The 27,397-nt window shown below is 40.1% G+C and overlaps 2 protein-coding genes across 5 annotated transcripts in view; one reads left to right on the top strand and one right to left on the bottom strand.

The window, feature by feature from the left end:
• LOC117956277 (excitatory amino acid transporter 3-like) overlaps nucleotides 1-27,397 on the top strand; it is a 381,877-nt gene that overhangs the window by 101,819 nt on the left and 252,661 nt on the right. The gene's annotated exons all lie outside the window — the stretch shown is intronic.
• The window catches only part of rptor (regulatory associated protein of MTOR, complex 1), a 184,551-nt gene that overhangs the window by 26,538 nt on the left and 130,616 nt on the right, over nucleotides 1-27,397 (bottom strand). For 2 of the 4 annotated variants that reach the window (XM_034891052.1, XM_034891069.1), the window contains exons 22-29: nucleotides 22,685-22,803; nucleotides 17,347-17,450; nucleotides 16,164-16,341; nucleotides 14,115-14,225; nucleotides 8,153-8,258; nucleotides 3,745-3,859; nucleotides 2,650-2,774; nucleotides 436-561 (exon numbers count right to left, since the gene is read on the bottom strand). In XM_034891052.1, coding sequence (XP_034746943.1) covers nucleotides 436-561; nucleotides 2,650-2,774; nucleotides 3,745-3,859; nucleotides 8,153-8,258; nucleotides 14,115-14,225; nucleotides 16,164-16,341; nucleotides 17,347-17,450; nucleotides 22,685-22,803 — 984 coding nt within the window. The remainder of the gene's footprint in view (nucleotides 1-435; nucleotides 562-2,649; nucleotides 2,775-3,744; nucleotides 3,860-8,152; nucleotides 8,259-14,114; nucleotides 14,226-16,163; nucleotides 16,342-17,346; nucleotides 17,451-22,684; nucleotides 22,804-27,397) is intronic. The other 2 variants (XM_034891060.1, XM_034891076.1) reach the window with 1 other exon arrangement.

The following is a 27,397-nucleotide window of genomic DNA, read 5'->3' as shown; positions in this document are numbered from 1 at the left end:
GTTGTGTAAGCCTGTTTGAGGCTGGGCATACTTGTTTTGTGCATGACAATAATAAATGTATCCATTCGTTCATATTATAAAAGTGGCACTTGTGGCTACATTACTTGGCTGCTGTTCAGCAAACGCTACATTGGGTCATTTTAAAGTAACAAAAGTTAAATGTGTAAAAATCCACTTTGTTTCATTGACTAGATAAGAAACCAAAGTCTTCGAGATGCTTGATTTTACCAGATAAAGTAGCTCATTTGAAGTTTTTTATTAGAAAAACCCATTCAATTTCTTAATCAGGTTCTGCTTGTATGGTCCAGCAGTTTCCGCAGATAAAAGTTGGTGAACTCAAAACTGGTACTACCTGGTGTGACAGTATGACTGGGAGGGGTGGACAGTGGGAGTATAGGTGGGTGGAGTATAGTAAAATAGAGCGTGGGTCTTTACTGTGAGCGCTGGAGGTGGGCTGACCTCTGGTAGTGGGCAGCATATCGGAAAGGCCCTGCCACGCCGTCACCATCTCCGGGTTCTTCTGGTCGGCAAAGTTCTTCCAGATACGCAACGCTCCATCGTCTGGAGAGAAAGAAAGAGGGGGGTGGAGGTAGACAGACAGTGAGAGTCAGCAAATGAATATAGATAAAGACATGCAGTGAGGAGCAAAGTCTAGGACCCGAAGGATTTGGAGGTCCATGTTAAACTGTGCAAGAGATTTGATTAAAACCTTAAAGACTTGTTTAAAAAAACAAGTGAAAAAAAATATATGAAACACACTTCTCAAAAAGAATCGATAGAGACTGTGGAGCAGCATCTTTAAAGGCCTGAAAGCGTCTTGTCGGTGTGAAACAAAGTGAGGAAGGATCTCTTCGGATTCTTTACTTAAGTAAAAGAACTATTACCACACTGTAGAAATACTCTGTCAACATTAAAGCGCCCATAATCGCAATTGGAGGTTGTACCAGAAAAGGTTTACATGGTTTCATTTAAAAAAAAATATATATATATTTTTGTTGTACTGCACATTACTGCAGTTCTTCTTTTCACCCTGTGTGTTTAGGGCTCTATTTTAGCTACAGAGTGAGACATCTTACTTCTATACTATCTGTGTTGGGAGTCACACATGCTCAGTAGCTAGGTAAGATGACATCAGCTAGATAACTGTTTCTCCTACTTTAATCAGTCCGAGGCAGAATTAGCTGGGAGACTTCTTCTAGACGAGGGACACTTGTGGAATACAGGCAGAACAGGGACAGGAAGTAGTTCTTTTGGAGATTATGGTCAACTAGTGTGTTGTAGCAGTGTTTTGGCATTGAGAAAGAGCTAGTATGTTAGCATGCTACGGTTAGCCACCTCGCCTCGGCTAGTGACATAGAAAGCTGTCCAGATTTTGAACAGCTCACCCGGAGACTGAAGGCAGAGGACATTCAGAAACCCTATCTCACTAAAAAAAGCAGGGATGTTTTTTTGACAAATGTGTATGCATGTGGAAGCACCAGAGACACAAAATTACACCCCAAATCCCAGAAAAAGTGATTTTTTTTCATAATATGGGCACTTTAACGTAACTCTGTTACGTAAAAGTCCTGCATTGAAAACGTTACTTAAGTAAAAGTATGTTAGTATCATCAGGAAAATGTACTTAGAGTATTAAAAGTAAAAGTACTCAGAAAAACCTTCACATTTTAGAAAGTGGAAACAATCTAAACAGTTCTGTCAATCAGCTTAGTGTTTAATCATCTAATCGTTTCAGCTGGACATGTAGGCCGTTAAAAAAATCGAAACCTAAAAACACCTAATGTGTAAAGTAACTAGTAACTTAAACTGTCGGATGAATGTAGTGGGGTAAAGAGTACAATATTTCCCTCTGAAATGTAGCAGAGTAGTAGAATGTGGCATTGAAAGATTAGACTCAAGTATAGTACAAGTACCTCAAATTCGTGCTTAAGTACAGTACTTGAGTAAATGTCCTTAGTTACATTCCGCCACTGCTGGACAGCGCAGCTGACACACAGCTAAGACACAGAGCTCAACATAAAACATGTCCAGGCACTCTTATGAGAGAGCTATTACAGCCCATAAAAGTCTCCATTTGATTTACATTCTGCGTTTTACTTTTTAATGCTGTACTTTTTTTGTAATAACTAATGTCCTCCCTGATATCCTTCCCAGCATGACTGATGTAGAAAAGCTGAATAAGTGCACATTGCATTTTTGATGAGATGGAATTTAAATGTGTTAATCCCCATGCTTTATTAAGTTTTCAGGAGGTGAGCAGTGAAATACGTTGGATTCGTTCTTAGTTTAATGTGACACTGTTAAGATAAAACAAAACGAGTGTGCGTTTCTGTGTGTTTCTGTCTGATTTCTACAGTTTCTCTGGCTTATGAAGATAAAGCTATGGAGGCTAATGGCTTTGTTCTATTGATGAATGATGATACATATGCATGAGTGCTTTGTGTTGTGTTTTTGTGTGTGTGTGTGTGTGTTTGTGTTTGGGGGAGGGGGAGTCAAGTGTTTAAGGCTCGTTGCTGCTACAAATGAGTCTTGTGCGATTTCAACTCTGGGCGTGAACATTTGAGCTGCTCAGTCGAGGGGAAAGTGTTTCTAACTTGAGTTTTTACTTTTTTTTGCACTTGTGGGTGTATTCCAGTATGTGTGTCGAACCTGTTGCAGTGAGCAGTAATGAACAGTCATGTCCGTTCAGGTACTCCATGGCCGTGATGCGAGTGTAGCGAGGGTTTCCGTTGTAGAAGTAGTCCAGCCTCTCGCCCTTCTCCCAGTCCCAGAAACTACAGCAAACACACACATACATATACTCTCATTAATCTGGTCTACATATACAAACCATCAAGTATGGAACCGAATCATTTGCATAAAGGTCTTAAAGCTATAGTGCGTAGTTTCTGTCTCCCCCCAAGAGGAATTCTAAGCAATGACAACAAAACTGTCGGCGCGTCCACATGATACAAGCCTTCCGTAATCGCTACTCCACGCAGTTGCTTGTAACCATGGAGGATTAAAAAACACAATGGATTCTTCAGAAGAGGTCATTATCTTCACTCGATTTTCTGCCTGAAAGTCAGAAACATACTGAGAAATCCAAAAAGTTGTGTGGAGCTGATAGTCCTGACTAGCTGTCATTACTGTCAAAAAGGTACGCACTAAAGATTTAAATAGGGCTGGGTTTAAAGAAAAGGGATTTTCCAAATTAAATCGATTATCATTTGAATCATCCAAAATCGATTCATTAAATCCAAGAATCAAAATTTCGGTCTGTATCTTATGAAACGTGAATACCCTAAGGAATCAATTGGTACTAACTATGTTGTGCTAGCTTGTCAGGAAGGGGGGTTCAATAAAAAAAACTGGTATGGCCAATTTCAAAGGGTCCCTCTGTCACCTCCAGATATCTGATTGAAATCAATCAATACTCACTGACTTTGTGTAGAGCTGCACTTTAATGCGTGTTCATGTTAAATAAAAAGTACTATTAGTACTAGTAGAGTACTACTATTAATGCTTAAGGATCAGTTCTTAATTTATACATTCATACTTTGAAGAATGCAGCAGGTAAGAGGAAACCTTGTATAATTAGTGGAATCTCTCACATATCCAGGCTAAGTTGGTATTGTATCTGAAATGTTCCTAACATAATTGATACTAAATCAAAAATAAAATTGAATTGGAAATAAAATCAATTCGATACCCAGCCCTAGTCTTAAATCTGATTGGGCTTTTTCCTTCCGTGTGTTCTCTGACCAGATGCTGTCCTTGTCGGCCACAGCGATGCAGGTGTTGAAGGGGTGGAACTTCACAACAGATGGTACTCCAGGGTTGCGGTTGATGAATATTTGATCATCCAGACGGGAAACACCTGTAATGTGTGTGTAGGGGGAGGGGGGGGGGGGGGGGGGGGGGGGGGGGGGGGGGGGGGGGGGGGGGGGGGGCACACACAGAAAAGGAACATGTGTGAAAAAGGAGGAAAAGTTCTTGAGACTAGAAAATCAAATTTAATTCCTGTCACCATCCTGCCCTCCTGTACCTGGGAATTTTCCATCTCGTACAAGGGACACAGGCAAAACATTTAGCAAACTAAAACCTTTAGATCTTAGCAGGTTTTCGACGTTACCCACCTTGTATTTAAGATATCCCTCTTTAAATAATGTCTCTTTCTTTACAAAGGCCATAGTAATATTCTCAGCTAGCTGGGCTATGTAGTTTTTGGCAAATGGACTGAGAAATGTAAGCTGTGGATGAATTATTTGCTACACTAGGGAGTGTTTCATGCGGCAGGACAGTGTATGTGGGACGATGGTATTAAAAGAACATCCAGTAACTGTGTCTACAGATGAATTATTATACAGTAGATCAAATGATAGATGTAATATAGGGTTGGTTTTGATCTTTTTGTGGGATTTGTTAAAAATATAAAAACAGTGCTGAAATACAGGCTGTCTAAAATCCAAAAAAACTTCTCAAATATATACTATACATTATAGTGGACAACAACTGTCTGACATTTTATTTGAGGTTTTGAATTGAGTGTGTACATGTTAAAGATTTCCATGAAAATTCAATAATGGAAGAAAAAAAGCATTGCCCATGGCATTTACACTACTTTCTGCTAAGAATCCCACAATGCAATGCACTGCATTTTATAGAAGCAAAGCTTTCTTAAAGAGACTCTTTGTGATGACGCAAATGATAATAAATAATTATTTCAAATCTCACTTCACTGCTAATTATTGAGAGTTATTAAAAGTCTGCTATATAGGGAATAGTGAGTTTGTGAACAAGGGAGTAATTTCAGAGACAGCCACAGTCTGTGTGTGTATGTGCGTATGTGTATATGTACGCACATATAGACTAATATTTAAAAAAATAATCAAAATGTTCCCACTGAAGCAGTATTTGTTGTTAAAAATGTTTTCTCTAATTAAGATGAAACTTTCATAATGCCAGTGGGGAAACTGAGAATCTGTGGATGAAAATAGGACAGAACAGAGAGAAGCCAGAACAGAAATAAAGAGCAACTAGGCTTTTGTAACATAATCTTAAAACTAGAACATACCGGAAAGACGTTGAGGTACAAAATAACAATACAAGAACGTGAGGCGAAGCAAGAAAAACAATAACAAAGCATATGGCCGTCAATGTTGGGAGAGTCAAGGCAGAGAAAGGTCTAGTGGTGTACCCCTTTTTTAATGACGTATACAGTATGAAGTCACAGATACAACAGACACGTTCTTATCGGTTCACAAGACCGTCCTTGGCTACCTGAGCGCCCTCTCGAGACCGCCGTAATGAGATGAAAAAGAATGAGGAAAAATCCATCAACAAGTCATTGCAGATGCAGCCGTGTTGGGAAAGAAAAGAAAAAGAAGTTGGAAGGGAAAAGTAGATACGAGATGAGCTAGATCATCGTCATCGTTTGAGGAACTACTGTGCGATCTGAAACTGCCCCGAGGACTTTAGCACTGCGTGGTGATGATGGGTGTGCATTTTGCATCACCAAGACAAGTAAAATACCAAGTCAGATCAGGTTTGGAAGCCCAAAATATTTCTTTTGCACATTTTTCCTTCTCTTATTTTGAGCTTTCCCACCTCTGTCTTACCCCCTCCGTCCTCAGCCTTCCTCTCCCTCTCTCCCTCCCCCTTTCATCTTACCTCAAGTCTATCTGAAGGGAACAGACTGAATGAGGGCAACCCTACTACTTCTCTCTTTTTTATAGAAAAAAGTGAGTTTATAGGGGAATTCAATGATTTACCAAGCAGTCAGAAAGGGAGGCATGAGCAGGAGCAAGCCTCAGCTCTGACGGCAATTGCCTCGTGACTCTGTTTGTGAGTGTTTGTGTGCGTGTGTGTGCGTGTGGAGTGGGCTGCCAATGACGTGGCTGTTAGTTATTCTGTTTGAGAAGAGCTCTGAGTTCACTTGGGGAGTCTGTGTGTATGCTGGCACCCTCCGGGCTCTGTAATGTGTGTGTTTGTGTGTCTGTGTCTGAGAGTGTGTGTGTGTGTGTGTGTGTGTGTGTGTGTGTGTGTGCGTGTGTGTGTGTATAAGGGGAGTCCTGTGGCTGAGAAACAGGGTTGTTTCTGACTGTGGATTGATTTCTCTTATCGTCTTTCATCACTGCAAATTATCTGCGCACTCACTTGCATGTCTGAAACAACGCAGCACTACCTACACCTGTGTGTGTCTCAATCTGTCATGAAGGTGAGGGCTTATGTTTGTGATCAATGTATTGGACACTGCTGGCCATAGAGCTACTAATCAAACAGAACTGTTCTAAAATCCTATTTTCTAAGGCCTCGTCCATATGTACATAGCAGTAGAGACAGATGTACAGAGCAAAAAACAGAGTTTTTATGAAGACAAAAGTATATACAGGTATGCAAAATCATCAGGGAAAATGGGGAGACACTAAATCCGTACATAATGTTACACAGCTAACATTATGTTCAACGTTACATATCAGCAAGCATGTAACGTCAGCTTAGTGTCAGATTCAACAGTCTCCCCATTCTTAATGCTGATTTCTCACGTCTGCATCCGTTTTGTCTTAAAGGTGCGCAATTTCATTTTTCTCCAATCGTAGCCTTCTCTACTTGATCCCCTAGCTGCCTGCCCCCAGGGTACACTGTAAAAAGACCAATCTTGGGACACAACACTAGAGGCACAGCCTGTGCACCAAAATACAACCAACCACATTCCAGCCAATCACCGACAAGATGGTTGGGGGAAGGGTGGGGGTTAGTGACAGTTAGCCAGTTAGTCATGACTGTTATGGAAACATGGGGGCAGTATTTGTTTGGTATTTACTTTGAATTTTTTTGTGTAAAGCACTTTGAATTGCCCTGTTGCTGAAATGTGCTATACAAATAAAGCTGCCTTGCTTTGCCTTGCCTTGAAGTAATTAGAAGAGAAGTTATGCAGGAACTCATAGTGCACCTTTAATAAAAGCCCAGTTTTTAGGTTTGGCAGCTTATAAAAACTTAAGTGATGGGTTCTTTACACTGTAGGTAGTGAACATCACCACATTTTTCTGTTGTTTACTAGCTGCCAGAAGTGAAGTGGAAGCCACCTTCGTGCAATACAAGTCAAAGGAGAGCCGAGAGTTGTTTTCCCCTCCGATGGGGGCGGGACTTAAATGCGCTCTGTTTCTATTACTGTAAACAGGGTATTCTCTCTTTTTTCTCAACAACAAATCACGTTCACGCAGGCATAATTTTAAACAAACTCTGTCCAAATGAAAACACAATTGAAACGCTGTCAAGAGCATGATGACATGTTTTTTTTGAGGCTCTCTTGTCAAGAGCCTGAAAAAAAGCTTTTACTGAAAGGCTACCTGGCTGCGATGGAGCATTAATCGCTCATTGGTGCATTCTGACGCTTCTGCTCCTCGGTATGGTGGACGAGCCACTGTTCATGTACGGTATGTGTAAACATCAGTCTCCTGATGCTGGACATTGGGTTTTGTTTGGAGCGTTGTCACTTTGAGTGGCTCATTCACATTACACTTAGTCAGTTAATCCACCGTTAGTAAAAAAATATACTATTAGTGGAGCTTTAACACTAGAACTATGGAGCTAGATTTGTTTCTTTATTACATGCAAGAAAATAAATGACCTGAGAAAAAGTTATCACATTGATAGCAAAAATGTTTTTACGAGTTTTCCTAGCAATAGCGAAAAAATATTTGAAACTAAAAAAGGTTGAAATATAAAAATAATTTTTTTTTTGAGAATGCATCCACTATTTTACTTGTTCCAAAAATCCTTGTTATGATTTGTTTTGTTTCGTCATCCCATCCTTGTCTGACTTCATCTCTGGGATTTGTATGCATTTTGTAATCGCTTTGCTTCGCAGTGTGTATGACGTGCGTTTTATAAATAAACGTTCTTTGCCCTTTGGAAGATATGACACCGGCCATGTCATGTAATGCAAATGTAATTAAAACCTGGTATGACATTTTGATAATTGATTTAATCTTATTTCAAGTAATATATGATGCAACTGGATTCTGCATTTAATTTGCAATCCCGGGTTCCTATTAGACTCTTCCTGCAAGACAGACTTTTTAAATATAAATGGCTTTGTGTTCAGAAGAGTTCCATCTTGGGTTTTATTTATGGTATTTAAAAAATGATTGGGTTGTGTGTCACTCACCCCTTTGTGTGATGCCTCGGCTCTGCCTTCTCACGCGAGTGTTTCTCAGGAACCTCCACTGGCGCTCCATCCTCACCTGGCTCTCCAGGTCATGCTCCTCTGGGATCTGGAAGAGTCAGTTACAAAAAGGACAGAAGCATATGGTTCAATCATTAGGTACATATGCTGCACCCTTTGTGAAAACATAGAAACACAGTGAAAGCACAGAATAAATACTTTAGATACCGATTGTTTTCTAACTTTAGAAGGCAAACGGAACATTAAATTATCCACGTCTAAGCATCCAGAGGTAGACAACAGCATTACACACAGGAGAACAAGCTACTAGGCTGCTCGACTTTTGAAGGAATAATAGAATGTGCTAAATATTCGTTTTTCTCGATTATATTGTTTAAATGTAATACATTGCACAGCCGTACAAGCTATGCAGGTTGTTCAAACGTACTGCATGGACAAACCTTTGAAAAGGCTATTCAGCTGCTGCTCTAATGAATAAATTAAATAAATAAATAAATATATATGGCAGATGCCCAGACCCTGTGTATGGTGCACCTCTGCTCATTTTCCTGCAGTCCCTATTTTCCTCTTATAGGACTCTCGACCATTTCTCTCAATCTCTCTCCTTTACTGAAAGAGCCTGAACTCCTCTCTGGGGGAGGTATACATTCATAAATTAAAAACGTGGACATTGTTTTATTATGCAGATTTGGTAGATATATAAATATAAAACACTGTAAATAACAGAGAAAACCTGCAATAGTGTGTGTGCTTATTAAGCACATTTCTACAGTGAGTTCTCCCACCTGAACGCTGAACAGACAGACAGACAGACAGACAGACAGACAGACACCTACAGTGCCATGTGACTATATTACTACTGTGTGTAATCAATATTCCTGTAATGTCCTCACACAGCACATGTTGCTTTAAGGGAAACACACTCATTTTAAAACCTCTGAGCAGAGGTTCTGAATAAATATACTTGTGTGTGTAAGTGTGTGTTTCGGTGAATCAGGTTAATCTGCATGTCACATACAGTGACTGCATTTATGGTTCCTGACCGAGCCTGTGATAAGGCAGATTCTGCAGTTGGTCTGTTGTATTCCCACAGCTGTGTGTGCGTGTGTGTGTGTGTGTGTGTGTGTGCGCATGTGTGTGTATGTGCGTGCATGCATGCGTGTGTGTCAAGGTAAGAGCCAGCTGACAAGGTGGTTCCCAGGGTTGCAGTGCTGCCCTGTGTCAGCTGCTACCATAATGCATAATGAGATTGTGATGTAAAAAAAAAAAACATTGTGTGTGTGAGACAGAGACTCTTGCACATAGTCTCCACAGGGCTCTAGACATTATGGATATAGTCTCCACAAGGCTCTAGACATTATGGATATAGTCTCCACAGAGCTCTAGACATTATGGATATAGTCTCCACAGGGCTCTAGACATTATGGATATAGTCTCCACAAGGCTCTAGACATTTTGGATATAGTCTCCACAGAGCTCTAGACATTATGGATATAGTCTCCACAAGGCTCTAGACATTATGGATTTAGTCTCCACAGAGCTCTAGACATTATGGATATAGTCTCCACAAGGCTCTAGACATTATGGATATAGTCTCCACAAGGCTCTAGACATTATGGATATAGTCTCCACAGAGCTCTAGACATTATGGATATAGTCTCCACAGAGCTCTAGACATTGTGGATATAGTCTCCACAGAGCTCTAGACATTATGGATATAGTCTCCACAAGGCTCTAGACATTATGAATATAGTCTCCACAGAGCTCTAGACATTATGGATATAGTCTCCACAAGGCTCTAGACATTATGGATATAGTCTCCACAGAGCTCTAGACATTATGGATATAGTCTCCACAAGGCTCTGGACATTATGGATATAGTCTCCACGGAGCTCTAGACATTATGGATATAGTATCCACGGAGCTCTAGACATTATGGATATAGTATCCACGGAGCTCTAGACATTATGGATATAGTCTCCACAGAGCTCTAGACATTATGGATATAGTATCCACGGAGCTCTAGATATTATGGATATAGTATCCACGGAGCTCTAGACATTATGGATATAGTCTCCACAGAGCTCTAGACATTATGGATATAGTCTCCACAAGGCTCTGGACATTATGGATATAGTCTCCACAGAGCTCTAGACATTATGGATATAGTCTCCACAGAGCTCTAGCCATTATGGATATAGTCTCCCCAAGGCTCTAGACATTATGGATATAGTCTCCACAAGGCTCTAGACATTATGGATATAGTCTCCACAAGGCTCTGGACATTATGGATATAGTCTCCACGGAGCTCTAGACATTATGGATATAGTCTCCACAGAGCTCTAGACATTATGGATATGGTCTCCACAGAGCTCTAGACATTATGGATATGGTCTCCACAGAGCTCTACCCATTATGGATATAGAGTAAAAAATCCCCAGTACACGACATGGCTAAAAGTATGTGGACACTCAAATTATTTTTATATATTCATTGATTTTTAAAGGCCATTTATTTTCCTTTTATCAGGATGCATAGTACATCATCACATACCCTTCACCATATTTAGAGACTTAAGATAAAACCTTCTCTCAAGGCAAATCAAACCAGATAGTAAGCTAACTGAAATAACACTATGCCAATCTCTATGTACGGTAAAGGGTATGTGATGATGTGGGGGGGCCTTTCATTCCAAAGGCCAAGGGAATTTTTCAGGATGCTTAGTATCCTGGATCCATTAATAAACAGGTCTTTAAAAATAAAAAAATGTGCCTGCTTCTATGGTTATTTAACATAGGGGTGTGTATACTTATGACCCCTGTATTTTAAGGAAGAATATTTATTTATTTACAATACATTATTCATTCACAAAAAGATTGGTGTCCATAAAAGGTTGGATTTTCCTAAATTCCTAAAAATCAATCAGACAGCTGCAGGCGATTTAGAACGCTGCTGTTCGAGTACTCACTAAAACCAAGAAAGTTGAACACGTCACTCCAGTTCTGAAGTACATACACTGGGTTCCGGTGCCTCAAATATACATTTCAAAATACTTCTGCTGGTTTATAAATCAATAAAGGGTTTAGGGCCATCCATTTCTGATCTGCTACTACAGTGGGAACCACCCAGACCTCTCAGGTCATCTAGGACAGGACTGCTTGCTGTCCCCTGAGTCAGAACTAAACAGGGGGAAGCAGCGTTCACTTTCTATGCTCCTCATATCTGGAACAAAGTCCCAGAAAACTGCAGGTCCACCACTACTCTCAGCTCTTTTAAATCAAGGCTGAAGGCATTTCCTTTTTGATGTTGCCTTTCTTTAAATAACTGTTAATTTCCGATACTGAAGTTGATTTTTGTTGAAACTGTATGACAATCAACAAGGGTAAGATCAAAATTAAATGACTTGATTAGACACGGATTTGACCGAATTTTTTATCATTAATGTTTGTGAAACAAATATTGAGTGAACTGAGTAACTTGGTGTTAACAATTTGTGAGATTAGGGTTGTGGCCATTCTGGGGGTATTTGTGAACAGGAAACAAATATATTTCTGTGAATTTCTTCAACGTGGGTGTGACATAGATTGTATGTTGAAATCTACAAGAAACAGTTGGAGCTGTTCAGGACTTTGCAAAGTTTGCAGTGATTAACTAAGCCTTATAGTGATGACTATACTGTAGTGTAAAGAGAAGTACTTCCACTCTTGGTTATGGGTAAGCAGAGTATAAAAGTCACATGCTCCTGCGGGGCCCGAGGTGGATGGATGAGATGGTAAAGACATGTGGTTCTGCCTGTATAGAGTACATACCTTATTGGTCAACAAAGTTTGGGTTTCCACAAAATGGTTATTTTGCTCCGATTACATGTGTGGGGCAGCGGCTTATACACTGTCCCATACTAGCAGTCTAAAATCTGCTATTTGATCTGCTTTCATATGTTTAACTGTTTTTAACTGCTCTTAAAGGTTTAATTTATTATACTGCATAGTAACTTTTATTTTTGTATTTTATTTTCACTGTTCTTAACACTGTAACTTTTACTATTTTTTAATCTTTTTATGTAAAGCCCTTTTACTGAAATGTGCTATACAAATAAAGCTGCCTTGCCTTGTAGCTGTTTTTAAATCACTTTCCCTTGCTCTCATGTGAAGACAACCTGTCCTTGCTTCTCACACCCCCCCAAAGCTCTCGTGCTGCTGACACAGTGATATGATAACCTATGTACAGATTGTGAGGCGCACACACACACAAACACACACACACACACACACACACACACACACACACACACCTTTGTATTTGAGTTTTATGGCAGCACTCAAAATTTTGCCAACACAGCATTGTGATTCGTGCTAGGGTAAACCCCTCTCCTCCTCTTTGCGCCCGTTCTTTTACTCGCTCCTCCCATCCAATCATCTCTCTGCTTTTTATCACCTTTTGTTGACACTTCTGGCTCCATCTTCCTTTCATCCAGCCATGCTCTTTAAAGTTTTATTTCACTTTCCTCTTTCTCTCACTCTCTGCCCCTGGATGTATTTTCTCGTCTTTCTTAAAAATATTTTATTTTCATCACGTATTATCTTTTCCTTTTTGTGCACTCTTTTTGTGTCCTTCAGTCCTCCTTTTGCCCCAAACGCCTTTGTGTTGTAAATATTTTATTTTATTAAAAATCAACTTTTTTCTTCACTCTTTCTGTATCATCCCCTCTCTCTCATGAGCACCTTTCTTATACTTTTTGTACTTATTGTTCTTCCTCAACTCCAAAAACTTTCTGTTTTCTCTTCTGTTTGACCCTCACACTTGGCTTTTTTTATTTATTTTTTTATATAAATAATCCCCTGCTTCTTGGTTCAACTTCGACAAAATGTGCTAACACATTTGTTTTACCTCTTTTTGTCCAGGGAGGATGGCATGTTGAGGTTATTTAAACAGACAGAAGCTTGATTTAATTTCATTACAGAATTCGGCACCAACTACTGTGCGCAGTAAAAATCTCTTCATTTGTTCTGAAAATTTCACTCGGGAGGATGTTAAGTTATGGAGCTCAGAAAACTCAATTATTCAGGAAAGCCATCTTGTGCAAGCAGCAGGTTCTTCCCCACACTGGTCCCGAGCCTGCTGTTTTCCATAGAACTCCACATCACTTTTTAAAAAATCCTTTCTCTAACACAGTCCATGTCCTCAGATGGCTCAGCCACACCTGAAGCCATTGTAAAATACATGACAAACGCGCACCTGTGACACCACTTCACATAAATATTGATGTGAAAACCGAAATTACCAGTCATAGTACTTCTTTGTTGCTTAGCAACCACTCTAAGCTCCTATTCAATAACTGCAGTGCTTGGTAGAGGAATAAATACAATATTCTTTTAAAACTATTGATTAAAGAAAGAAACTAAACACATCTGCATTGAATAATGAACAAAAGTGTCAAAACTGTAACTCAGATTACATGTTGCTTTATGTATGTTTGCAAAATGTATTGTTAAAGGTCCCATGACATGCTGCTCTTTGGATGCTTTTATATAGGCCTTAGTGGCCCCCTAATACCATATCTGAAGTCTCTTTCCTGAAATTCAGCCTCTTGGGTGGGCCAAATTCTCTGGGCGGCCAAAGGAGAAAGGGTAGGTAACCTTGCCCCTTATGACCTCATAAAGAGCACGATTCCAGATCGGCCCATCTCAGCTTTCATTTTCTCAAAGGCAAAGCAGGATACCCAGGGCTTGGTTTACACCTGTCACCATTTCTTACCACTGGGGGCCCATAGGCAGGCTGTGGGGACTCATATTAATGTCAAAACACCTCATAAGTTCATGCCATGGGACATTGAAATAAAAACACATAATGGACTTTCATCGGAATCACACTGGCAGGACAGAGTGAGAGAAAAAGACCAAGACAGTTAAACGGAAGAATGGATGGAAAAGAGAAGAGACTCTACCTTCATGACAGGCTGAGCAAAATACTTGGCGCTCCAATCACACAGACCCGTCTGGAGGGCGGCACTGATGTAGTTCCTGTGACTGCCCGGCTCGTCACCATCTTCACCTGCCTGGATACAACAACAAAAAGAGTTAAACCGTTAGAATAATTTCCTTATCAAGAATAGACAGGGACCACTGAAGTTAAATCAAAGTTTATCTTGACTTGTGAACAAGGAGACAGTTTCCACACTACAGAATAGTACAGAAAATGCCCAACTGGAAGCTCTCAACAATACAATATTTTTTTTACTGTTAACCTGTGAGCATTTCAGTAATAGCTCTGGCTAATGCTTTCTTTTTCATGAGTCCACAATACTTTTATTATATTAATACAAAGGCATAACAAAGTCAGTTCATCTCATTGGGTCTGGGAATCTCCCCCCAGAAACATCCTGTGCCTTTCACAAGGACAGATGAAGGCTTCATGGATATCTTGTTTAGAGTGATAAGTATATTATGGTATTATTATGCAAACAGTTTGAATAATAATCAGAGAAATAGTATGTATCATAAACTAAACTTAGTCTATTGTGTTGCCAGACCTATCTCCACAGTGCTGTGAAATAAGGTCTGGCTACACCACACATACATTTTGGGATAGGAGAAAAACAACGTTTTTGGGTTGTTTGCATTTCTACAAACCAATCACAATCGTGTTGGGCGGTGCTAGGCTCCGGACCAAGGTTATAATCGTTAACAAAAATGATCAAAATCACAAAAACTAGGTGGGGAAAAAAACATGACGGTAACTGAAATAAAAATATAAATGAAGCATTACAAAAAAATAACTAACTAACTAAAACTGGGATGACTGTTTGCAAAACTAACTAAAATAAAATAAACTAAAATAAAATAAAATAAAATAAAATAATTGATTAAATATCTCTAGTTTTCATCTTTGTCAATGTCTTTCACAGAGCAAATAACATATCTTTCAGAGTTGACATTTCCCGTAGACATGTACAGTTCCTGACTGGGAATCCAGAAATTCCGACATTCCATGTCAAATTGAACACACTCCGTGCCCGTCGCCTGGCATCATGGCGGTACCAAAAGTGTATAGAAAGCAGCAGAGTCCTATTTGATTGTGATTGTGTCAGATAAAAGCAAGTGCCTTGCAGTGGAAGATGGTGAAATATGTGCAAAAATTATTACTGGGAAACATTCCAAGAATTTTAAAGTACATTTGAGAAGCGTGCACAAGGAGGCTGTTGACTGTTTACATATGTATGACCATGTGTAGGCTACTTTCTATGTACAGGTCGTATTGTTAAAAACATGCTGAATATCTAAAATTGTATAATGTTTTTGTTGAGTTATTATCACACAATACTTTTTCTGACCTTTTTGAATCCCCCAACAAATAACCCATATTACAAAAAGAATAAAACTTACAAAAATTAAACTAAAACTAAGCATTTTCAAAAAATAAAAAAAATGAAACAAAACTAGCAAACCCACTTTTTGTTTTGGTGGAACATTTGCACCCCGCAGAAGAAAACATCACGTGCAATATTACATGAAGTTAACTGTTCACAATACAGTAATGTGAACTATTGAAATGAGCTGGATACATGGTTACACCTCATTGGCTCTAATCAGTGTATTGCCGTGTGTACTTCGTCCACAGCAATCCCACCAAACGGTCCCAAAATGTTAGAGAGGAAATGCAATGAACATATTCCTTCACACCGTTACATTCCTTTACACCACCACTACCACCACCTTTACAATCTTTATCTAAAGAACCAAGCAGGCCGGCCTTGATGCCCAATCCAAATTTTTCTGTTTGAGAACGGCAACACAGAGAGTGGAAGGGACATGTCAGGCAATTATCCTGGAAATGCACTTTCATTGATCCAGACTGAACTTAAAATAACAACCCCCACCCAGAAAATATGCAACTTCTACTCAAGCCAACTTCAAGTAATAAAGGCTGCAGCTGCTGATGCCCACACACTGCCCGAGTTCCACACAGAGACCCATCTAGTAGGGGGTTCCTCTACCTGCTCAGGTCCCTTGTCAAACATCTTGCGGGTGCGGGGGAACTGGTGGGAGTGGGGCGCCTGTCCTCCCAATGTGGGGGTGTACGGAGGTCGCGTAGCTGGCTGCTCTCTGGCCGGGGGTTTGGGCACCTCGTTGGTTAAACTGGAGCTGCTGGCGCTGGGCATGGGAGGAGACCCACTGGAGGGACAGAGACATTAACATGAGGACAGGACACAGTGGCAGAACTTACAGCATATCCGCTTTGCATTCTAACAAAGAAACAAGTTTTAAAAAAAACTGTCAAAATACTCTGTTACAAGTAAAAGACCTGCAATGAAAATGTTAGCGAAGTAAAAGTATGTAAGTATATCATCAGCACCATGCACTTAAAGTAATAAAAGAAAAAATATTCATTGCAGAAAATCCCTCATATTTTAAAAACTGGAAACAATCCAAACAGTTGTGTGTTTAATGGTCTAATCATTTCAGCTGGACTTATATTGTTGGGTAGTTTCATTTACAATAAAACATCCTATTTCATAAACTACATGTGTGGTGTGTGCACAAATCCTAACGTGTAAAGTAACTAAAGCTGTCGGGTTAATGTAGAGGAGTAAAAAGTACAATATTTCTCTCTGAAATGTAGCAGAGTAGAAGTAGAAAAGAAGTAGTACTGTACATGTACCTCACATTTTTACTTAACTACATTACTTAAGTAAATGTAGTTGGTTACATTCAACTACTGTATTTCATCACCACCATCATCACCACCACCACCACCACCATATTTATTTTTATATCCAGGTTTTAGTTTGATCATTTTTTCATTACTTGTATTCTTTTGTTTAGTTTGTCTTTTTTTCTCATTATTTTCTCTGGGGTTTCTCATATGTTCTTGTTCAGGTACGATCCATATTATAGAATATTATATGATGCATATTAGTTGTGTGTGTGGCCTCTTGCTTTGTTGCCAGCCTTGAGCTACGCAGTAACATTTGTCAGAACCCTCTTTAAAACAAGATGAGGCATTTTAAGAGGTTTTTCCCCTAACGCTGTCTGCTTCATCAAACATAATGGTGTCTAAGTCTTGCTAGAAGGAAGGCTGAGTAATCTGTATGCATGATGCACATGTTTCGGGGTATTACTGCAATGAATTTTTCTGTATATCTGGATGGTGGCTGTGTGTGAGCCATCCTCGCTCACCCGGCCTGGTGGATGTGCGTGCCCTTGCTGGTGGGGCTGGCCGGGGCTGACTGGGTGAGAGATCCAGAGTCCAGGATCCTCTGGGGCCGAGCGTTCATCGTTGCCTGTCCACAAAGAAAACGTGGGTTGATTCTCTACATTGTTGCAAGTCATCCCACTGGAGCGATTAAGGACGTTTTGACACCTATAGATTAATTGCTCTGGTCCCGAATCAGCTGATGAGTTTGTAAAGAGATTTCCCCCCTTGGTCCCGGTTTCGTTTCACACAATCCAAGCACACCAAAACGTGGCATTACAAACCACGCAAGAACGTTCACTCCGCTAATGGGTCAGATTTTTCTCGGGGCGGGAGCAAGAAAGTAAGTACAGGAAGAAGGTCCAGTGTTTTGGGTAAGTGCATATTTCATTCCATTTTTTTCATTACATGTCATTACATGTGTCCTTACATTACACTCCAATGTACAGCATTTATAGCTACTGGTTATGTCCAATGCCTGTGTTTAGGACCCTATTTCTTGCATCCTCTATGGACAAACCAGCTCATTTCAATAACCAGAGTCTGTCACTGAGACTTCCCCCTGCTCTGTCGGTCTCTTACTTTAGTGGCAGCTAGTTTGACCACATAGATGCGAGTGACTGCAGTCTATTTCTGTGAGAGAAACACTGAAAGCTGTTATAGTTGTCATGGTGTTGCAACTTGCGGAGTATTTATATGTGGTGCGGTTCAAGATGGGTTCACGTTCTCACCAAAAACCCAAAGCGCTCCAGAGTTTACGCTTCTTTGCGCTTTTGGTGCTCAACCGAGTGTGATTACTGTATTTACACAACCCATCTTTAGTGTGATTCAACCAAACTAAATGAGGCAGGTGTGAAAGCCCCCTCAAATGGGAAGGGGGGGCAGGGTTTCCAATATGTCAAAGGCACACCTGAGAGCAGGATTAGAATCAACGCCTAAAATCCTTGCTGTAACAGTGAGCACTTTTCGAAGTTTGCCTTCCATTTTCCGAACTTTATCTCATTAGGAGGAGCTGGTAATATAACCTCTTCACTGTGAGTTGTGTAATGGCTGCTCAGAAGGGAGGGGTAAACTTAATAAAGACAATACAGGCAAGGCATCATTGATAAATAACAGGGTTGTTGTTTACTCAAGCTAGGTGGAGAGGAAAACTGTGTATTGCAGCGTAAATCCAGTTAACGCGGGCCAACACATTTTACTACCTCGGATTTGATTTCTATGCTAATTACAAAAATTGCGGCAAGTGTCTTTTGTTGGTGCGCGCGTGTCTGAAATGCTGAGAGCGAGGGAGAGAGGAGAAGTACGGAATGCAAAGTATACACAAATTCAATCCTTAGCTGTTAGCGCTTCATTAAGAGTCAATTGGAAATGAAACAAAACAGCAGTAAAGCCGGCTGAAAGGGTTATTATGGAAATAGCTCAGTCACTGATCTAAGTACGTTTTCTACTCTAGCACAGGATCAATATGATGAGAAGGACATAAAAATGTAAAAGCAGACTTATAACTTATATTAAAAACAATGCAGATTTTTTTGACTAAAAGATGATGGGTAGCAGCTTGTGTGTGAAGGCAGCAGTGCACGGCAGACCTCTTGCAAAGAAACTCTGACATTTATATGGCCAAACCGAGCTCCACACTGCAGTATTAATTCTCCTGGAGTTCATTTTGAGAGTTTGAAAGAGGTTGCGGCAATGTGCAGCTGTACACTAGTAAAAGGATCTTAAAAAAAAAAAAAAAGAAACCTGAGTTATCACGCTTGTCCTGCAACAGTCAGTGTGGGTCCATTGACAACCTTGTCTTTTGTCCAAGTCATTAAATTTCACCACCTACTGTATGTATTTCCAGCCTTCAGGAAATATAGAAAATACTAGATACCAGATGCTGGTATGATTGTGACTTTGCAAGCTCATCGGTTAAAACGACTAAATAATGCAACATGTTCATGGATTATTCATCAACATTTGCAGATCCTCAACATGTGGTAAACAAACATCATGCTTACACAGAGAACACACGTCTTATCTGCTGACAAGCTTTCCAGAAAATGATATGCAAAACTCCCACATTAGCAGGAAACGATGGTAATCGGTTCGAGCAGTTGATTCTCTGCATACTAGAAAACAGCTTGCAATGCCTCGCTCCCCGTTTCAAACAGCTTCCTCCCATCATTAATTGGCTGGAAAGTGAGACAACAGAGCAAAGAAATGAATGTGTGTGCACAGACCATGCTATTAACAAGGGCTCTGGTAGGGTTTACAGGCTCAAAAAAAACTTGAAATGTTCTGGTTTTATAATTGAAAGAAGCAACGGCCTTGATGTATGATGATGACATGGAGGTGGGGAGGAGACAGAGGTTTGGTCAAGGCAGAGACGGTGTACTGATGGAGGGAAGATGTGTCTGGCAACATAGGTTAAGTGTGTGAATAGAGATATCTGTTGCGTCAGGCAAAGATAAATGAGAAGTAATAATCGCCTCTCATGACTATGACTACTTATTTTCAAGCCTTCCCAAGGTCCATTCAAACATTTTAGGACATTGTATGGTAACGTTTTTTTCCCCAATTGCACTGGAAACAACTAGATTCAAATTTTACGCAGTAAAACTTGCAGAGAAAAGTCCGGGCATACAACAAAAAACAGGATAATAAAAAAAGATTAAAAAAAATAAATAAAGACTCAAGGCCTTCCACCCTAGCATCATGCAGCTAGAGGGGCTATTAAAAACCATTTAATGCTTTCATCATCTGAGAACCAAGTCAATTTTAATTAGCTGCTGACCTTGTTCAGTTTGTTACAAATCAATAACATTTGACATTTAAAAACCTAATTAAAGGCGCTGGATTCCCAGTTAGCCTAATGTTAACACTTGTGAACTTGGGATGGATCTTCTCTGATTAAGCTGTCTCTGATGAGCTCTCTGCAAGACAAAAATTAATGTAGGCTCCACGTATAATAACTCATTAGATTTAGAAAGTTAAGGCATTCAGGTCTTTAGTTTGTCATTCTTTTTTTAAAAGTCAAACTAATTTCCCTCATTTCTTTTTTTAGGTTTACAGACATTATTACATGTCATTTCGGTGACACTTTTATCCAAAAGCGACATACAATTGCTATATGTGGTACATTGGTTGATGTATCACAGTGGGAATTGAACCCACACCAAAGGCCTCTGTCATATCCACTGCACCCTCACCACCCACAAGCACCCACGGTATGTATGACATGAGTGACACTAGTGCCACACAGTGTTTCACCTACAACTTTGTTGTACTGAAATTATGGTTTATAACCAGAGCCAAAGAGGAGTGTGTTCTCGTCCGATTGTAACTGAAACAAATTCAAGTCTCAAATATATCAAGACCGAGTCAACCCAATCAAGATAAGTCTCATGTACTCAATCAAGACAAGTCTGAGTCACTCAGTCCAAGTCAAATCTCTAGACACAATTCCGAGTCACTCAATCAAGATGAGTCTCATGTACTCAATCAAGACAAGTCTGAGTCACTCAGTCCAAGTCAAATCTCTCAGGACAAGTCTGAGTCAGATCTCTCAAGACAAGTCAGAGTCAAATCCATCAAGTCAACTGAGATAAGTCACATTCAAGCCTCAAGTCAAAGGAAAAAAGTTTTTAGAACACAAGTAAGTGGAACAAACAATTAATTGGCTTGGTTAATTGTAAAAAGCAGTTATTATTAGTGAATTATTCTCTAGTCTGCTTTATTAAAATATCATAACTAAAAAACACAAAATATAATACTTAATAGAAACCTATCATTGATACAAACTTTTACGTGGGTCCCAAAACTTTCAAACCCCACTGTATTTATATATGTATATATTTTCTGTTCTTGTGATATGGATAAAACCTATCCATCCCACTTTATTTGTGCTTCATCGATAAGTTGCAAATATAACTGATTGAACAACTAAATGTATATATAGAACCATAATATGTGTTACACAGGCTTTGAGTTGGTGTTGGTTGTTCTAGTGGCTGTGCTTCTGTATGAAGTCATATTCTGACTATGAATTTTATGGATGCGTATCAATGTATTTTCTGATATTAAAGCTCTATGAATGGAGAGGCTAGCAAAAATAGTTACTGTTGCAATGCAGTTGCTAATGGGGATCTAAATAAACAAACAAAGTCAAAGATGGTCTCAAGTCAATGCAGTGGAAACAAGTTGTGTCAAATGTCTTTATTGCATGTCATTTTCAAGTCTTTCACAATTAACCATTAAAATTACAAAACATTTGAATATTTTCTTTAAAAGCTGCTCAAGCCGTGTGTCAATGGAAGGGTTACCTTTCCCTGTCTTACTCTTTATCCTCAATGGATTTTACCAGGTCAGAACATGAGAATTAAATGTTTTTGCTTTTAGGTTAGAAGTCAAGTCGCGCGGCAGTGAAAGATTGCGTCAAGTCCTCATGCATTACGTCACGTCTTAAGCCTAAAATCTACAACTATTACAAGTAACAGACCTGTAAAGATGATGCAGAAGGTCTGGGGCAGATGCAGTGCTTGACTAAATTGTGCTTCTGTTTCAGCTGTTTCCATACGTTGGCTGTCAGCGTGGTCATTTTTTATATAAATTTGATACCATAGTATGCTCATTTGACTTCAAGTCTGCAGGTACAAAGAAACTTCTTCTACAGAAGTGTGTTGTGGTGCAACATAGACAGCACAATGGCTTAGCTGTAAGAAGAGTACTCTATTGCATTATATTGTAAATCAAGGCCTGTTGGCTTTCGTTTGGAGTCCATCACAGAGATGCTGCTGCTTCTGAAGTTAACACGGGACAATTGGTGTTGGAAAACGCATTCTGCCAGAGGGTTAGGATGGGTGGTGGACTATAGCGGTTATTATGGTTTCTTAAGTTACAGCAGCCTCTTTGCTCTGCTCTCCCAAGCCTGGGGGAGTCATTGGCCCTTAATTGCATTTGCACAAAAGTAATGGCCTTATGAAAGAAGGAAATGCCAGTGGCAGGGTAGAACGTGTGTGCTACAAACAGAGCTTTTCCACCGCATAACCATGTAATAAAAAGAACTGACATTCGGACACAGAGACAAAAAGTCAATCATTCCCCCCTCATTATGTTATACTCTAAAAAATGCGTTGATACTCATCTTCAAAATGACTTATGAGTATGGCAGGAAGACGCTTAAAATCTTGGATCCTAAACATTTTAATCAACCAATAAAAGAGGACAACATCCTGACAATGGCTTTAACGTTAAGCTTTGAACACTTTTGTATAATGAAAACAGGAAAGAAAACAAGAAACAAGGTCCAGTAGTTTTAAAGGATCAAACACAACATACCTTGTATGCTATGCTGTTGAGGACCTTCATGGCCAGATCTGACACTTCAGGAAAAGGATCTGCAGCGAGATGCAGCAGCACTCTCCAGATCTGAGTGTAAACACTGTTGAAGGACACACCTAGAAAAGACGCACAAAGCAAATAAACTGAGTTAACATAGTTTACTTTTCCAGAATATAAAAATTCTGTTTCCAGGGAAAGTTTTAGACAATACACATAATACAATCCACACACAGCATTCCCGACACCTATTGTTTCCTGCTTAAAATAAAGTCCTGCTTAGTTTTTGTTTTTTTAATACAAATAAATTTGATTTTATTGATTGTTGCTCTGTGACAGCGAGCAGAAGATGATTGTAACATTTCCATCATGTCATGTGCCTCCTATTAGCTGAAAAAATAACAGTATCTTAATATTTTGGGCCTGAGCAGCAAAGGCCCAATTGAAAGTGAAGAAATTTTTTTTCCGGCCAATTAATCGCTTTTTTGATCAACATACTCAAAAACTTGCCAAAATTGGCGGTGTGCATATGGCCTACCCTGCCACCTCCCCCATGTTGGAAAGAACTGCATCTAGCTTTTTCATTTCCCATATATATATATATATATATATGTATATATATATATATAAAAACTTGCATTAATCCAAATTTGGCCATTTAACCACACTCCTACTCAGAAAGTTGGAAGATATTCCTCTTTCAAACATTTTGCACTAGGGGCAGAGTTGTTTTGCAGACAGCAAGCTGGCTCCGGCCTGCGCTCTCTCACACACTGGTAATCATTTTGGCTGCCCTGGCTGCCTGCTCAAAACGCCGTGAAACACATTCTGCTTGTGCGATCATTTTGTTTGTAGATAATTGAGAAAACAGAATAAGGACAAAACTTTGGAAACAAATATTCATCCATACCCCCCCCAGTCTGTTTTTCATATTTATCCAGGCCTAGAAATGACTAAAATTAAATTCCATACACCGTAGGAATCTTGCAAATCCTACACACATACAGTAGAGGAAAACACACTCAGTACACCCACCGGCATATCACTCTGGTGTAGCCCTCATAACTCCTAACCAAGTTCATTAACACAGCAGAGCTAACAGCTAAAGGGGAATGCACGACCATCTCATTAGCGTTGTGATACCCGCCCCAGTCATTTTCCTCTTCTACAGTTGTTGGATGTGTTGAGGTGGCAGAGGGAAAATGACCTCCAGTGTCAGGTAATGTACATCATTAACCAACACGCACGCGCACAACACAGCTGGTTCCCCTCCTCCACAGGAGCTTTATTGTTGTCAGCGGTCACCATTATGAATACAAATGACCAAAGCCTCTCCTATTGTCAGGTGGTTTTGTTCATCTGTCGCAATTTTAATCTTCAGCATTGTTTTAACAGTGAACGGTGACTGTTTTCTCAATTTCACCTTTGAATGGTTGTTTGCTCATTTGCCATCTTCTCCATCCCTCTCTTTCTATTTTCTGTTTTATTTTTGTTTAGGGCTTCGACCTGCCTGTCTTGCATTTCTTTTATGTTACCAACAACCTCCTTCTTATCCACCCCCCTTATTTGGGTCTTTACTTGCATTAGCACATTGTCTCTGCAGTGCACTGAGCCCCCTTCCCTGCTGCTGTGCCTTTTTTTGCTTTGTCTCATCCTTTTAAATGTCCCATTGCGGTCAGCTTCAATCTCCTCTCCCTAAGGGACACTGAGCAGTAAAATATTCTCCAACTGCCATTTATCCTTTTGCCACTTTGAGGTTTCCCCCCCTCAGATCGTCCTAATCTAGCAATTGGTCCAGTAAACCTGACGTGGGAGGATATCTCATGTTCTTATTTATTTTAAGTCCTGTCCTCACTTTTCCACAAGGCATGCATGCCGAGCCTTGGAGCTGCAAACTCCTCAGGGTGCTGTGGAGAAGTGGGAATGATTGAAGCCTGGGCCCTCTTAGAGTGCAGACTCCTCTCCAGAGAGTGCCAAGAGGGTTCAATGGTTCCAAGCTTCAAAGATGGAAGAGAAAAAAAAAGGGAAGGAGGCTCGAAAGCTACAGCGGATACAATAAGCACAAGGAGGAATCTGAAAAGAAGGTGAGGAGCAGAGAGAATGAAGGAAGAGGAAAGAGATGAAAAGAATAGAGGGCCAGAGGAAGAAAAAGCGAGTGACGGAGTTGAAGAGGTGATTAGGCTGTAGCCTGAGGGGAAGGATATGATTAGCAATAGCTAGCCTTCCGCAGTAAACAGCCAGTTGATAAATGTGAAATATGGTTCCTTTCCCATTTAACTGCCACGCTACATTACGGGTGCACACAAATTACCACTGCACCGCCTCTACATCGTCCACATGAGGGAAACACATGACGGCTGACATTACTCACTGGCTCAACGCAGCACCAGTGACTTGTCCTGACTTGACACAAGACCTGTGCACAGTGGAATGGATGTACAGTAGTAAAGATGTTAACTATTGTCTGAATGAACCACTGCATCACGGTTTTATGGCCTCCTCAATTCTGGCAGATGACATAAAATACTTGTAACACTGCATAGCCATTTTTTGGAGTTGTAAATGTTTGAAGCATAAACAAATGCATCAGAACATTTGAAAGCAGAGACGAAACTCCACTGTGAGGCATATTTGAGATATATTTCATGGGGAGATGTAAGCAGTTAGAGCCTGGATGCCCGCCAGACTTCAAGTAATCCACCACTTCACCAAAGAGTGCTTGGGTTGAATTTGTTTACAACAAAGACGGCTGCCGCTGTAGATTCTGCCATGGCGTCTTTTAGAGAAGACATTGACAGCGCATTCTAAAAGAGGAACAGAGAACCGCGATCAAGGCATTTGTCGATTGGAAAGATACTGTTGCTGTCCTTCCTATGGGATTCGGCAAAAGTTCAACATTCGTCGCACACTCCGTTGCTCTGATTGGTTGTAGGTCTCTCCAACAGAGTGCAGAGGCATTTTCTTTCCTGGTTCGGTTAAAGCATGCTCTACAATCAAAGCCCAATGGAGGAGTATCAGACTCATATGAATAGAATCTGAGTATGACAACGTCAGGCTCGTAAGTGCAAGCCACACCGAATCATAACTGTGATGCTCTTTAAATGGGAGAGTGCCTCAAATACACTGACACAGGTAGACCTGAATCCTTTGATTAAGCAAAGTGTTACTTCAGCCGCCTTTATCAGGCATTAAATGGCTCTGTATAGCTCTTTTAGCCAAAGCAATTTTCTTCTCTTTCACCCATATGTAAAGTCACACACCGATGGCAGCATGCAAGGTGCTGGCCCGGCCATCAGGAGCAGTTTGAGGCTGAGAGTCATGCTCAGGGACACATTGCCTTGTGGACAGGAGCCGAAGATCAAACCACCAACCCTGTGGTTAGAGGACGACCTTCTCTAGCTCCCAAAACATAGCTGGCATTATACAAGAATGAAAAATTTCGATCACAATTGGGGGGGATTGCCATGACATGGCAGAGAAATAATCCTACTAACTTGACATTTTTGGCTTTAAGTTGAATATCTTTCAATGCCGTGGAATTTGATTCAGTTGTTTAAGGCTCCAAAAAGGCGAATGGCAGTGGTGGTTGGGCCATGTGCTTCGGGATATGGAAGAGAACCACAGACCAAGGCATCTTTGCTCAAGAAAGTCTCAAGTCATTTGGTCCAAGTCTCGAGTTTCTTTTTTTTTTTTTTGGGGGGGGGCGAAGTCAAGTCACTAGTTAGGTCAGGTCAGGTCGAGTCCTTGGTAAAGGCTAGTCAAGTCCCAGATCCCAGAGCAAGATAAATTACTCTTACCTGTAGTATCCAGTCTTCATAAAGACAAAAGACACAAGGTATTAGTAGCCCATCAGGGTAGTCATCCAATCACAACAATCCCATACCAAGGAGCTTTTTGAGTCGTCCAATCATGGTTCCGCAGATAGCTTACTTGATAGTTACAAAAAAATTTGACAACATTAAATTATTAAATATTTTACAGATAACATTCAAACTTATGAATACACGCAAGTTATCCAAGTCATCATGCCTCAAGTCAAGTCAGGTCTCAAGTCCTTAACTTTCACGTCCAAATCTAATCTTAACTAATTCATTTTTTGTAATCAAAACGGTGACTCGCATCGAGTCCAAGTCGCCAGTCCCAAGTCCACACCTCAGCAGGTTACCATTGTCACTGGGAGCATGTTAGCATACCAATCACTACAATGTACAGCTTTACATTTATGTCATTATAATTGTTAAAGCTCAAAAACAAACTCTGAACCACAACTGTATTTATCTTACAATATGGTGGTTCTTTTCCATTACAGCCTAACACAGAACATTGTGTGGTATTTACAGTGATGTAGGATTTGTACAAATTATAGTAGAAAGGCAAAGACAAACATAGAAAAAATGAATGTTTAAAATGCAAATCAATAAATCACTACAAAAACGGTCCCGACGCCGACACCTACAGTTTTGTTATCCTTCACAGCTGCTTTATTGTTTCAATTTGTTTTTTGAGTAATACACAGGCCACTTTTACCTCTCAACATTTGCAAAACATAGATGTCCAAAAAGAAACAAGTTGATACAATTTTTAGACGAGATAAAAAACAAAAGCCCCAAGGGTCTTATGAAGTAAACTTCAAACTAAACAAAAAGATAGAAGCGCATGAGCAGGGTTTTCCTGGCTCAGAATTTGCCTTTGCATTAAGCATGGGGTGCCTGG

The sequence above is a fragment of the Etheostoma cragini genome, chromosome 2 (assembly GCF_013103735.1).
Source record: "Etheostoma cragini isolate CJK2018 chromosome 2, CSU_Ecrag_1.0, whole genome shotgun sequence".
Lineage (NCBI taxonomy): Eukaryota > Metazoa > Chordata > Actinopteri > Perciformes > Percidae > Etheostoma > Etheostoma cragini.
The sequence above is the reverse complement of the archived record's forward strand: the minus strand, read 5'-3'. Positions and strand labels throughout refer to the sequence as shown.